The 15,476-nt window shown below is 47.4% G+C and overlaps 1 protein-coding gene across 1 annotated transcript in view; it reads left to right on the top strand.

Moving 5' to 3' along the window:
- MYO18B (myosin XVIIIB) overlaps positions 1-15,476 on the top strand; it is a 1,784,667-nt gene that overhangs the window by 1,400,513 nt on the left and 368,678 nt on the right. Inside the window, exon 37 of the mRNA XM_069620271.1 lies at positions 7,144-7,227. Within this exon, the coding sequence (XP_069476372.1) occupies positions 7,144-7,227 (84 nt within the window). The remainder of the gene's footprint in view (positions 1-7,143; positions 7,228-15,476) is intronic.

The following is a 15,476-nucleotide window of genomic DNA, read 5'->3' as shown; positions in this document are numbered from 1 at the left end:
AAACAGAGAAAATCTTTTGATTAATGGGTTCAAATAGTGCACTATACAGCACCCTTTCTGTGAAATATTGGGTAAAAGATCAGTCCGTTTGCAATCAGTTTTATAGAGTAACTCATGAAATAATTCAATAGATGCAAGTCCCCAAAAGTTTACAGGAGCATTTCCTAATGCATTGGCATGCCTTTCCCTGCAATATATGTCAGTATAAAAAAAACATGTTCATGCTGTCTGTGCCCATACATTTCCATGCTGGCTCCACCAATATATGTCAGTATTCCCATTTGAGAAAATACTCATGTTCACTTTGCGCATAAAACAGCTGCCATTATATGCCAGTACCGCTATTTAAAATCATACTCCTGTTGGATTGGCCATTAAAAGTGCAATGCCACAATAAGAAAACATGTCCAAACTCTTTCCAAAGTAGGCCAGTCTAGAAACGTAAGAACACTCATCACACTTGATTTATCATCATCAAATAACTTTATTCGGCCATCCTAACGCAAAACATGAAATTAAGTTTCCAAAACACATCATGTGGGAGAAACAGAGCATGGAGAAAACGCTATTGGCTACATGCACACCAATAGAGCACAATCAATCTATGGATCAATGAGGGCCTTAAATTAAGAACATGGCACAGTGCACAACTCCATATGCCCATGCGCCACAATAATTCCCAGTTAGCCTACGCCCCAAGGCATGAGGTTTGTGCCAGATGAGGAGATCTTGGTTAAAGTAATGCTGGATGAGACTACATATCCTGCATAAGGGTACGGGCTCACTGTAATTCCACTGTTGGTTATCCGGACATGATGACCAGATTTACTGAGGACGCCCGCAGCCATCCTTTGGACGCAAAAAAACAATTTAACTGAATAATTGGGATTATCGCCTTCGCTAAGCATTCTGTGGCAACCCACCATGGCCTCTCTGGACATGATGGGACAATGCCCAATAGTACAAAGCCAATGAATACATTTTTTTGTTAAAGCATCCCTCTGTTCTCGCTTTTCAGCTGCAAATGTGGGTACCTGATGAAGAAAAACTGTTGCACTCCCCCACCCCCATAGTCATGGCACTTAGACAGGTTCCCGTTCAAGCGATGCCAGCGTCCTCTAATTTCCTTCACAGTGGAACGCTGAGGTCCCTGTGTGGTTGGATCAGTGCCCTCGAACACAATAGACCTTACATGACAAACATGGGACTTACCAAGGTCCCTGGGCCTGTTATGAAGTGATGGCTACTCCACCTGAACCTGCCTCGTATGGGAGTAGACGATGGGCTCATAAGGGACACAGGGAACAGTGGCTGTGGGCAGCCTTGCAGGGCCAGGAATGTGGCGGCCGTCCTTCTCTTCAATACTCAATGGGCCAGAGGTGTCTGATTTGGTGTGGCGTCCCAAGGGTGGATTATGAAGTCGATGGTGTCAAGTAGGGCACTGGAAAACTCCATATATGGTCTTGCTCCTGCCCTCCCCGGGGAGTCTAACAAAGCTACCAGCAGATTTTTTATTACTGCCAGTTCCAAGAGCACCCATACACAATGAAATGCAGTGCAGCCCCCCTTAGGCAATAGATCGGTGGTGGGCAGTTGAGTAGCTTGGGTTGTCGACTTCAAGGCCCTAAATTGAGTTAAGCGGAGGAAGGAACTAGCGTAGAAAATATGTTCTCACTCCAGGTACTACAGGCGAGATTAGAGGAGGGCTTATCTTCAATAGAATCAACACGCTCCGTGTCCATTGGGTCTGGGGTGTCACGATTTATTAGGCAGTCAAACTCAACTCATGGAGTTCCTTTACCCCCCCCAAGCAAGGTGGCATGCACCCAAAGTGCTTATACAGATTCAAGTTTTAGTGAGGCCTCCAAACTATCTAACACCACCCTCTGTACCTCCAATGTGCTAGGTCCCAGGATGGTGTATAGTAAGGATATATATTGACAAAGAATAATAAAACATCAGCCACCAACACTGTGGCACAACACAATGGCCCTCATTAGGACCCTGGCGCTAAGTGTTTAACAGCGCCGTAAAAGGCTGTAGCGCCGTTAAACACTTAGCGCCTTACTACGAGGTCCCTTTGTGGGACTCGACCTGAACGGCTGGTCTAGACCAGCCGTTAAAGTAGGGACCCGCAAAGGGACACTCGAGGTAAGTACGGTACCGCAATTTGCGGTACCGTACTTACCGCCTTCCCCAGTCCCATTGAGCCCTATGGGGAAAAAATGGGAATGGGGAAGGGCCAATGTTCAATGGGGAATTACCGCCCCGCCAACCTTGGAATGGGGTGGTAATTCCCCATTGAACATTGGTGGACACGTTACGATACCGGCACCAACCATGGTGCTAATAGCGCCATGGTTTAGCGCCAGTATCGTAATGAGGGCCAATATCACAATCTCAAATGACTTGCACCAATTGACTGACTCATATTTCTAATGGAATTGCAGATGCTACAACACACAGGTGAAATGTAAAGACTTTCCATCAAAACAGACTCAGGATTTCTTGCACATTAACAATTAGGACATTTGAAACAACCCCCAGTGATTGCTTGGGCTATCAGAATGCTCTTCTCTCTCAGCAACCCACAACCCAAGGCATCAATTACATATGACCCCTCAATTTGAAAACAAGGTACAGGGCGTGGGAATTCAGTAGCAACATCGTTTTAGCCTTTTATTTAAAAAGGCAGTGTTTGGGAAAGACACAATGGAAAAAAATGTTTGTGCTTTTTATTTGAAAGGCAAAGTTTAGGAAAGGAATTCAATGGGAACATTGTTTTGGGCTATGCAGGGCCTTGGGATACGGATTTTGGATGCAAGTAAATAAATGGGATATTGTGTTTTGCACTCTCTACATTTACTTGATTGGCAGAGTTTTAGGGTTACTTATTTGGGGATTATGGACACCCCACTTCTGTACAGAAGACAGGGGTTTCTGAATGGTAGAGTCACCTAAGTACTTTATTGTCTATACTGGCTCTAACACACTGGGCATGAACTTTGTTAGTTTCAAAGTGGATTTAATTTGAGTTAAATTTAATCAAATGTGCCAAGGGTCTATCCGGTTCAAATCCCCTACCCGGTATGCAAGATGGAGATTAAGTCTGGTAGAACCCCCCTCCCCCACACTTTTGTTGGCATTTTGATTCATCTAATTACATGCAAGACCTTGGTTATGGGGCATGCAGGAAAACAGTAGGGCTCCTCTGAGGACAGCACTTATGTGGTCAAAGGCTTCAGTCAACCGTAGTCCCCGGCACTCAGTTGTCTTTTGGCTCCTCAAATGGCAGGCCCAGCTAGCTTCTAGATGTCCCAGTCTCTGTCTCCCATGCAATGTTTAAGGCCTTGGTAGCTCTCCCTGACTCTCAGCCAGTTGTTCCTTGCAAGTGTCCAGAAGAAGATTATTTCCAGCAATAGAGTGGGAAAGTCAAGGGAACAATCAAAAGTCCAAAGAAATGTCCCAAGAGTCAAAGGGTCAAATAAAAAGCCCTCTCTGATTGAAAACTCATCTCTTATATGGCTGGTGACACTCCATTATTATCATAATTCTCACGCTGTGGATTGGCCAGCTCTCTCCTTCCCCCAAGTTGCCCACTGCCTGCTGTTAGGACAATGAGTTGGGGGTTTGGATGATGGAGGCTGAGGGAGAAAAAAGATTAATCATCCCAAAATGACAAGTGGGTTTAACTTTTACATTGTCCTTAAAAATCTAACAACATGGCAGCTACCCTAATTTTTAAGATAATTGCAGGCACATATATATATTTGAGCTATATATTTGATGGCAAGTCAGAAAATACTAATCATATCTCAGCACGCCCTTCCTGGGAGGAGCATCATTTTTATCCATTTACTCCTGAGCCGAAATAGTAATAACTCTGACCCTTCATGATTCAAACCTTACTTCCATAACCTATCACCACACCAACTTTCCATTCCCTCAGAATTATGAGAAGGCTGGAATCATAATTGTCTTTATAACTCAACTTGTATACATAATACAGGATTCATATTACATGATACCGACAGGCTTCCTATCCTCTTTTATATGAGTTGGGTTAATCTCACAGGGACATATGATATTCTTGTATTTAAAGAAAAGATGGCCCAATGTTAATCACATGGCAAGTCATCACATGTGTCCCTCATCTTTACACAGCCCCACCTTTTTTTAAGATTAATTTCTGCTCTTGTGACCTGACACGAGCATCTGCTTATCAGCAAGGTATGTTTCATACACAATGTTTGATGATCCATTAATGGCTATGAAGTCATTTCTTGTGGTCAAGTCATCCATGAAAAGGTCATTTCTGTTGGCCACTAATGCACAGCTAATGGGGAGACCTGACCTTAAATGTCATATCTGCTAGCCGTGTTATTTCATCTCCCACAATTTTGATCTAATTCTCAGTTATTTCTGTGAATTCCAAACAGAACCAGGCCTGCTTTTCCAGGGGGCACAGCCCAGGTCTTGAGTTCAAAGTTTCAAAGACACAGACCTTTAAGTTCAGTGGGGAAAACACCATCTGCATCCCTACTTCAGAAAATACAGCTTTACATCAACAAGATGTTCTTACATGTAACATTTAGCATTTAGCATTATATCTGGGCATGTTCTTTATATTAGAATCTTTCTCTGCCTACAGTTTGGACAGATATAAGTTCACTTTAGATATTATTCACACATAGCCACAGTTACATAGAAAATCCAACAAGTGGGCCTTTTAGCTTTATTTGTGAAAAGTGTCTTTCTCTGAAATGTGTCAGTTGGCTTCACTTTTTAAATTCGAGGCACAATTCCTTCTTTTTATTTTTCAAAGGCACAGCATTTCAATGTATCTTTTCCCATGTGTACTGCTGCAGTTTTGAATCTGTCAAAAGGGGTCTTTTCTCAGTTTAATTGAAGTCAGCATCTGCATTACTCCATGTCTTTTCACATTCATTGGGCATCATTACCAATATTACCATTCTGAGTCACAATCTCCTTCAGCTGAATGCCTTTCCATTTTGATTAAGGTGAGTGAGGCCCATTCTCGCTCATTCACTAGGCCTCATGTTGGAAATCACAGTTTTGTACTGGCTTTTATATTTCGATGAGACTCTACATTGGCCAAATTCAATCTCACAATAGGGCCTATCATGGCATCTCCATCGCTGTCACTCTGGGGCTGTCTCCTCACCCCACAGGGGGGCATGGTGCAGAAGTAGGCAGGTGGTAGACCATGGAGGAATGAGGCATAGTCAGGGAATCAGGTGCCAAGGACGTATACACAGAAGGAGGCTTGAATGACACCCCCGTGGTAGGGATATCCAGCATTGGGGGCTGATGTGACATCATCTGCCACTAGTGTTATCAGATTCTGCAACTCAGGGTTGGTCAGATCAATCAACTCGGGTGTACAATGGCAAGTGGGCGCATTAGGGGGAAAAAAGTAGGGTCAATGTTGAAGGAGTTTTCCACAGAGCTTGGTACTGAAGAGTCATTCCCACCAGCAGATGCTTCAACAGTGACAGTGACCATGCTCGGATGATAGCCAAGCTCTCTTTGTTAACTGGTTCCCCCTGTATTCCAACCAGAGGGTTTCCTCCATATCTTTAAGTGGGCAGAATACATTGTGCCGCTCCCCCCGTGATGTGAACCAGAAGCAGCTGCTACTTTGCCAGGCACATCTTGGATAAACCCCAAGAGAGGATTTATTGGGGACCGCACCACCAAAAATGTTGAGGGTGCAGCTGTGTTTCCCCCAGTGCCTTTCCCAGGAACAGAATTGGTAACAGTGCACGTTCCCTGTACTGAGAGCCCCCGTCCTGTTTCCTTCTCACCACTAAGATCTTATGATCAGACTTGGATTATGGGTTGTCTTGGGCGGTGGTCTGGAAAACAGACTGATTACAAAAGAGAAGTGGGGGAAAAGGGGAGATAGGTGAGGACTCCAATGCCTCCAGCAAAAATAGTCCAGAAGGGTCTGAAATGGCAACAGGTCGATACTCAGGGGCTAATCAGACACCCACCACAGCAGTCCGTGATCCTCAGCCCAACTCTCACCTTGTCTCGTCCCACTATCAGTCATACCTGGCAAACTGCGTAATCCAGCTCCAATACTCAGGGCCTCGCCCCCTGCTTGCGTGGAGCACCCCTGCAGTTTGAAACACGCCGCACACTCACACCCAGGTGCGCCCTGGTGCTGGGTTTATGTCGGGGCCGTGGCTTAACACTCCAGCACAGCAGAAGATCGCGTCCCTCCAGGGACTGAAGGCAATACCCCACACCCTTACACCCTTGTGGGCTTTGTGTATCATAGATGCTCAGTAAAGAAAAGTTATGCCACAATAAGCCATGGCTAGACTGCCTGTGCCAAAATGCCAGTCTAGTCACGTACTAACAATCCTGAGGTTGCCTTTGTCCAAAATTACCAATAAAATATGCCATGTCACTTAAAGAAATGTCAAAAATGCTCTAGCAATCCCCGGCCTCCCAGAGCCTTGCACACACACACCACCACATCCATCCACTTTTACCCACAAGTCACCCATTCATACATCTTCTTTCACATTCACTCACACTGCATTCTCCACCCAGGCACCCACCCAGGCACCCACCCATAACATTCACAACACTCTCTCACACACAGACACACACACAAACACACACATTCATAAACATTCACCCACCAGTCACTCACCCACACACCTTCTCTCTTACGCACTCACACTGCTACACCAGCGGACGTAGCCAATCAGGAGAATATGACAAATGACACAGGAGGAATGTATTGCTGTTTGGTGTGCCGTGTCAGATAAAGTATATTGCACAATGGGACCCAAGATTCTGACTCACTTATATTAAGTTGGAATGCATTATGATTAAATCGTTCCTGTCAGGCTGTGGTTTGGAATGTGAAGTATGGAGATAACGATGTGAGAGCTGGGATGCGGTAATACAAGCGGGTGTTCGATTTTCTATTTTACCACACTTTATGTAACTGATTACACTCACATGTTTCGATTGATTGATGATGGTTTTTAATTTTAAAATCGTTTTTTTCTCCATTTTTTAATGTAAATGCAGACGCTTTACAAGTGAACTTTGATATTAATAACTGGAATAGTAAATATTTCCTGTTTTATTCTCCACTAGTCTGCAAATGACATCAATCAGATCCGGGACCTACAGGCACAATTAGAGGACAGCCAGAAAGAAAGGCAAACTCTTCAAGAGAAAGTAAGATGGATCACCTTCTTAACAGCATGTAAAGCAGGCATTGGGAGCTACGGGCGATATTCTGTTTTACTGACATACACTAATGGGGTTAGCGGTGTGATGTCGTCTAGCAGAGCACTTTGCCATCCTAACATTGCATGCCCGAGCTGCTACGTTTTGGGGATTTTTGCTGCATTTAGCTTCGAGCTGGTTTGTAGCATGCAATCTCGTTTTGCTTCTGAGTAAATTCTTAATATTTGGATTCGTCGGCTCAGGCTAGAGGATGACAGGACATTTTCTGACCCAGTCTCCGGAAGGTTGAAAAGAAACAGAGCATAGCATTACGTATACCCGAGCCACATTCACAAAGGGCTGCCCTGGAGCAAATCCCGAGATGCCTCCAGCATCTAGAGATTTGCTCCAGTTCCAAAAGGTTTACTAAAGTACATCTCAGAGAGCCTCCATGCACCTGCAGATATGCTCGGGTTGCATGATGTGTTCATTAGGTAAAGCCAGCAGGTGCAAAATGTGCATGGGCATCGCATTATCTGATGCATTGAAAACAGCATTTTGAGAAGGGTTGTCAGTGCTTCTGTGTTTTTCTCGCCTGGCAGCTCCCTCTGGCGCTATGTCTATTCTGACATAGCTTCCTCTCCATCATTTCCTGACTGCTGTCTCCATGCTCCTGAAATGATCTCTGCATCGTGGCTCTCGCTGATCCCAATGACAGTGAATGCTGCTATTTCTCTCTGCTACTAAAGTAGTATTACCCCACCTCAGGCTCGGAATGGCCTATAGGGCCATAGGGCAATGCCGAAGCCAAAATGCAAAATGCTAGGGTGTGGCAGTTTTTTTGGTCAAAGTGGGCTCCTTTTTTTGCCAATGTGGGGCAGTTTGAGGAGTTACTTCACCACGTGGCTAGTAGTTGTGGGTTCCATGTGATAATATCCCAGCAAAATTGCTGCAGGTTTTTTTCAGCAATATTATCATATGGAACTGTGGGGGACACCCCCGCAACCACCAATTTGTTTAAAGGGAGCGGGCAAAACCCCCGCATCCCCTGCTCCCATTTACCCGATATATTGTCCCCATAAATTATGTTGGCCATGCCGTTTCCCCGGCGACTATATGTATGACAACATTATATATGCGGACAATATTACCTGATATTGTAGCTATGACCATTGTTACTGAATAAATATTCTTTAAAAATACACAATTTGCATCACTTTTTAATCCAAAAACTCCCTCTTGGGTACTACTCAAACAGTCTGTCACAAAAGGAATGAATTGTCATTTGCAAATGTGGGCTACTTTTTAATTGATGTCAAGACAATTTTATGCCCCAGTCCGACCCTGCCCCTCCTAGCCGCAATAATTCGTCGACTCCCCTCTTTCTCCTCTGCCTCCATTTCCTGTGGCTAATCCACCCGTATTGCTGCAGTCTTCTCTTCAGCTCCATTTGGCTTTAAGCTCCACAATGCCATATTTCCACTCCAGATCCGTGCTCTCTATTCTCAGTGCTGCTGCAGTCTCCTCTTCAACCTCGTGTGTCTGCTCTCTCTGATCCCCTTCCAGCTCCCCGTCCTCATCTCTCAGCTGCTACTTCAGTCACCTTTGCAACACAGTCAGTCTGCTATATAATGCGACAGCAGGCCCTATCAAGCGTCACTCCCTCCTTGTTGTAAGCCGTTTCCTGGCGGCAGTTCTCTGTATAATTTCTCATGGCTGCTATATCCAAGTCGCTGCAGTTCCCGCCCTTTTTCCTGGCTCTCGTTTTCTATGGGCTGCCGCAGTCTAAGCTTCATACTGATGGTGTTGTTTTCTCTGTGATGATGCAGTTCCCCTTCATCCCTCTTCATGTTTTTCTCAAAGCTACATATGTTCAAACTAACGCCTCATGGAGTTGTGTTTACTGTGCTGTTGCAATCCCAACGGAAGCTCCTGAAGCGTCTCTTCCTCGTTTTCCTTTTACTTGCTGCTAGAGTTACCTCTCCAACCTCATGCACAAGCAACTGTAACTCCATGCAGCTGAAGCTTTCCCTCCCAGGGCTAGGGCTAATCACGTTATGCCTACAATGGCATTATTGTTTCCTCTGACAGTGCACATCTAATCTCTAGTAGCAATGTCTCTTGCATAGATGCCCTGATCTCTCTATATCCCTGTGCCAATCCATCTTTACCCTATCCTGAGCAACCGCTATGTAGCACTACATCTCTCCAGCACCCCTTCCCAAAACATGTAATAAGCCTTACTTGTATGCTTTACCCACTCCCACTACCTTTCTGGCCCCCACGATTGTGGTAACGCCTGCACCTACATTGCCTAAACTCCATCTGGCCCCCGCGATTGTGGTAAGGCCCGTACCCACATTGCCTGCTCTCTATATGGACCCCGCAACTGCGGTACAGCCCGTATTCAGGGCTGTATTTAATGCCAGGCTTGCTCCCAATATTGAAGCTGATCCACCACCTTCACAGAAGCCTCCTCATACTGATGCTACTTGCCTCATACCTGTTGCGTAGTACGCATACGTTGTGCGCATGCTTGAGCCTCGTTTCATCTCGTACCGCTGGGACCCCATACTGACAAGACGTGTCCGTGTTTTACTGAGCGGTATGCTAGGTTATGTGTGGGGCGGCCGGGGCGCTGATGACAAGTCAACACTGGTGACGAGGAAGTGCTGCGTGTGCATATGCGAGGCATTCTAAAGACGTTCACTAGTCGGAGGAAGCATTCTGACACGCTACGCATCAACGAATCTGACACTGCGAGTTGGCAGCCATCTTAACTTCCTAATTGCGACGGTTGTGGCCCTAAAAGGTGCTTGTGCGCCGTTCGTAATCCACAAGGAATCAGGTTTTGGAACCCACAAGGCTGACGGTCACCCGATGGGCGTGTCTTGGACATTTTGACAGTGTTGTATGTGGACACCCCACGTGTGCTAGCTGGCCCTGCAACCTGTAAATCCTCCTGTTTAAAGGGTGAATGCCACAAGGATCAACTGGACAAAGACAGCCTGCCTCAGGACAGATGTGTAGAAAGTCAGTGGTAACACACCCTATAAATGGGAAGGCATTGCCTCCGGGGAGGAGCACACCCAGTGAAGAAGCTGCACAAGTCATCACAGAGTGAGTCGGGACCCCTGACAGATTTGGGAATTGACAGACTTCGGCCTCTTGAAACTACATGTGGTGCTGGTGCGGTCTGCTTAAATGGGTGAACAGGATGACACAGATGTTGCACCGGTGCCAGTGCCACGCAGGCAACAAGGTACTTTGGCGCCCATGCCAGAGTTTGACACATCGGGCCCCCCTCTAAACTTAGACCAAAATGGTTACTGTGGGTGAAAAAGCTCAAAATGTTCTTCAGAGCCACAGAGGAGACGGAGGACAATGCAAAAGTAGCCAAATTGTTATACTCACCCGGGACGGAGGTGCACCGAATTTTCGACTCGTTAAACCTACAGGCAACCACCTATGCGGCTGTCAAACAGACCCTCCAGAGCCACTTCCTCCCCATGGCGAACGTGGACTTTGACAGATTAGTCATGTGTGCCGAGAAACAGCTGGCAGAGGAGTCCCTAGACCAATTCTGCGTGAGACTGAGGCACCTGGCCAGCACCTGGAGGTGGGTGAATGAAGAAGAAATGGTGCAGAATCAATTAATCCAAGGTTTCAGTCCCGGGAAACTAAGGAGACAGGTCCTCCCAGAACCCGGCCTGACCCTAGCACAGATTCTGGACAGTGAGCGGGCCTATGAGCTGGCTGAGAGCAGGGGAGCCAAGATGGACGCTGCGGTGCACCCAGGTAGGAGCGAAGAAGCTTTTGCCGTTGGTCAGCCTACACCGGCGAAGTCACGATGGGGCCAGAAAAGAACAGAGGGCCCTCCGACCTTTTTTAGCCCGCAGTACTGCCAATACTGTGGGTACGATCTGCCTCACGCAGGCGAATGCCCGGCAAAGGCGAGAGTGTGCGGCAGATGCAGCACGCCCGTACATTAAGCAAGGGTGTGTAGAGCGGCTGCTCCGGTGACCACATATAGAGGACCAGCAAGAGTGAGTGGGGGTAACGCCAGAAAGTTCAGGAATGTGGCAGCTATCGAACAAGGGGTGCAGGAATTGGACATTGCAGAGGAAGAGGAGGATGAGGAAGAGGTCTTTTTCATCTCCAACATTGCCACAGGGACAAAGAAAAGACGACAACCCACATGCATAGTCAACATTGTGGACACCCCGATGCACGTTTTGATTGTCGGTCTGTGTGCTGGCGGCTGATCACTATGAGGCCCTCCCAGGTCCTCCAGTACTTGAACCTTCCAAAGCACGGATATACACTTTTGGGGGAAATACACCATTGCCAGTTCATGGTGTCTTCGTAGCACCTGTCACCCATGGACAAAATACAGTCAAAGCCAGATTCTTTGTGACTGATGTAAACCCACACTCCTTACTAAACTGTGCTGCCTCAGAAGCATTATACATTGTTCATTTCACCATGTCGGTGTACCAAACTGATGTTGACCGCCTCCTAGACCAGAACAAAAGCCTATTCCATGGATTAGGCAAGCTGAATGGAGACCCGATCAGACTGCATATTGATGGGTCAGTAAGACCTACAGCCCTGAAACATAGGAGGATACCGTTCCATCTGAGGGCACACGCAGAGAAATAACTACAATCGTTGGTCGATATATTCATCATAGAAAGAGTAGAAGGCTCGACTCCATGGCTGTCTCCGATTGTGGTGGCACCAAAGCCCAAACAGCCAGGAGCAGTGAGCATCTGCGTTGACATGGGGCTACCGAATGCCGCCATCAAAAGAGAAAGACACCTCACACCAAAGTTGGACGACATTGTGGGTGAACTGCAAGGGGCCAAAGTGTTTTCCAAGTTAGATCTAAGGTTGCGGTATCATCAGTTGGAACTTCATCCAGAGTCCCGCTACATTACCACCTTCACCACACATGAAGGATTATACAAGTACAAGAGATTGAGCTTTGGAGTCTCGTCAGTGGTGTAGGTGTTCTAAAATGTCATTTGTGGAGCACTGGCGGGACTAAAAGGGGTAATAAATATGAGGGATGACATTCTGGTTTTTGCATCCTCAGAAGCTGACCAATTGAAAAGATTAGAACGAGTACTGGACAGGCTAAAACGTTTAGGCCTCACACTACACAAAAAGAAGTGCGAGTACTTCAAAGACTGCATAGAGTTCTTCGGTTTTGTCTTCCATGCAGGAGGCATCTGGACCCGGAGAAGGTGCTAGACATTTGCGAGGCGGCCTCCCCAGAGTCCCCGTCAGAAATTAAAAGCTTTTTGGGCATGCTGAACTACTGTGGGAGGTTCATTCGTGATCTGGCATCTCTATCAGAGCCCCTGAGGGCGCTAACTAAGAATGATGTGGCATGGTCATGGACTGCCAAAGAACAGAAGGCTTTTACAGACATCAAGACAGTGCTATCTGGTCAAAAAATTGCCTACTTCAAACCTGACAGAGAGTTGGAAATTGCTGTGGACGCCAGTCCGGTAAGACTGGATGCTGTACCGTTGCAAGCAGACACACAAGGACATATGAGAAGGTACTCACAAACTGAGACGGAGGCCCTGGCAATACTATGGGGGTGCAAACACTTCAGACTGCACATCTTGGGCAAGCCCATGGCCCGTCATCACCAATCACAAGCCATGCATACCCATCATGGCCGGGGCATCGCCCAAGCCTCTGTCATGAATCGAACGATGGATGTTGTCCCTGATCGAGTATGGAGTGAGGCTGCAATACTGTCCAGGCACCCAAAATCCGGCAGATTATTTATCCAGGCACCCTGGGGCTGGTCGTGATCGAGACAACATTGAAGTGGTGGATTGCATCGAGATGGTTTGCAGCATTGTGGACATTGTGGAGGCCACCATGCCGGTGGCGCTGTCCCATCAGGAAATAGTGGAAGCATCGGACAGCGATGAGATATTCCAAGTCATTAGAGCAGCGATGAGCAGTGGCGAATGGAGAGACGTGATTGCCAACAATGCGAGAAGGGAGGCTGGTGCCCAAAGAGACCTACAGACTATGTGGAAGGCACACAATGAACTGTCTGTGATAGAAGATGGACTCTTGCCTCGAGGTCGACAGATTGTCATCCCGCGAGCCCTAGTGACCAGGCTGTTGGAGCTAGCACACAAGGGGCATCAAGGAGCGGCAAAAACAAAAGCATGACTGAGGTCGAAGGTATTGTTCCCTGACATGGAGGGGCGCGTAGATGAGTTTTTGCTCACCTGTGTACCCTGCCAAGCAGCCAGCCCGGTGGAAAGAGGCCCCCGATAAGGTCCATGGAGAGAAGCGTGCCGACTTTGGGTCCACGGGAAGGGGGATGTACTTCCTGGCCGTGATAGATCAGTGATCCAGATCCCCTGAGGTCGAGCTTGTGGAATCAACAGCATGTGACCACACAATTTTGGCACTAGAAAAGATCTTTGCCACTCGTGGGTTCCCGATGGAACTATGCTCGGACAATGGCCCGCCGTTTCAGGGACAGCAGTTTGCCACATACCTAGAGGAAAGAGGCATCAAACACAGGAGGGTGACCCCGCTCTGGCCAAGAACGAACAGGGAGGTCAAAAGGTTCATGCAAACCCTCAATAAAATCTTCAGGATTTCAATGAATGGGGGAGGGGAGCTACACCAGAACCTCTTCAAGTTCCTGAGAGAATATAGAACGACCCCACACCAATCCACAGGGGTCGCACCGGCAGAGGCCTTGTTTAACCGCTGCCCCAGAGGACTAATACCAGAGAAGGAAGGAAGAGCAACAGGGGTAATTGATGACCAACGAGTTAGACAAGAGCGACAGGCCAAAAACAAGAAGGAAACCGAGCGAAGGAATCTCCAGGAAAAGCAAATGGTGGTAGGAGACACAGTGCTGCTGAGGAATAGACATCCAGAAGGGAAGTTGTCCCTCACTTACGAGCCCCAGCCTTTTGGGGTGACCCATGTAAAAGGATCTATGGTAACTGCGGCCAACGAACGAGGAATGGTAACAAGAAATGTGTCCTATTTCATGAAAATAGAAATCAACCAGCCGGAAGAGAATACAGGGAGGCCTGAGCCAGCAGACCCAGAAATCGTCCACCCATCAGAAGCGCCGGATGGAAGTGGGAGTTCAAAGCAGCACCCATGCAGTCCGCAGAGGACAGTCGAAGATATCCGAGCAGAGAAGGACGGCAACGCCCTGCCAGATTCCGAGACTATGTCATGGACCCCGCGTCCTGAGGGGCTGAGAACAGTTTGTGTTAACTCACGTTGAGTTGTTGTAATGTTAATGTTTTGCTGTTTTCTTGTTTAAAGAAAAGGAGGGATGTTGCGTAGTAAGCACACGTTGTGTGCATGCGTGAGCCTCGTTTCGGCTCACGCATGTGGCTTTACAATAAATGAGGACCTGTGGCGACAGTTGCCGCTGGGACCCCATACTGACAAGACGTTTCCGTGTCCGTATAGAGCGGTATGCTTGCGTATGTGTAGGGTGGCCTGGGGCGCTGATGACAAGTCAACCCTACCCCCAAAATGCTGTCACGCCTCATCACAGGCACTACTCTCCCACATTAAATGCTCTCTACACTCCCTGCTCCAGCCACCTCGTGACTTGATTCCCTCTTGCCTGCATACAACCTGCCCTAATCCACTCGCACAGCAAGATCTGCCAGCTACTACGCTCTGGGCACATCCATCACCTCACCATACTAGCCTAATTGGAGCACTCCTCTCCTCCCTAGAGCTCCTAGGTGAGGAGGTGAGTGTATATCCTCCTGACCTCATGATTTGTTCTAAGACCCTTTGCATCCCCAATTGGAAGATTGAAGCAACACCATTTCTCCCGCCTCTAACACACTTACAAGGACACTCCGCCCAGGACATTCAGATCTTCCTACCCCACAAGAGCCTCAACAACCTTTCCACAGAGAAGCTAACCAGCAACCCCAAGGCTGATTTGCACACCCCATGTACCGATGCCCTACTCACCACCAACCCTTGCACTGACAGCCAGCATGCCTCAAGGCTATCCTCTCGCACACATCCAGCTAACATGCCTCATCACCCCCCACCCTCCCTCAAAAACTGAGGCGCTCGACTTTGCATGAAAACCCAACACAGATACACCTCCCTTCTCACTCCCCATAAAGTATTGATAATGCCTACCCATGCCCATCTGCCCTTTTCTGGTGCACTCATTAACGCACTCTCCATCGTAGCTCATGCTGCAGATATTTGCAACC

The sequence above is a fragment of the Ambystoma mexicanum genome, chromosome 10, assembly GCF_040938575.1.
Source record: "Ambystoma mexicanum isolate Mex_15411 chromosome 10, UKY_AmexF1_1, whole genome shotgun sequence".
Classification (NCBI taxonomy): Eukaryota; Metazoa; Chordata; class Amphibia; order Caudata; family Ambystomatidae; genus Ambystoma; species Ambystoma mexicanum.
This window is presented reverse-complemented; position numbering and strand designations above follow the sequence as displayed.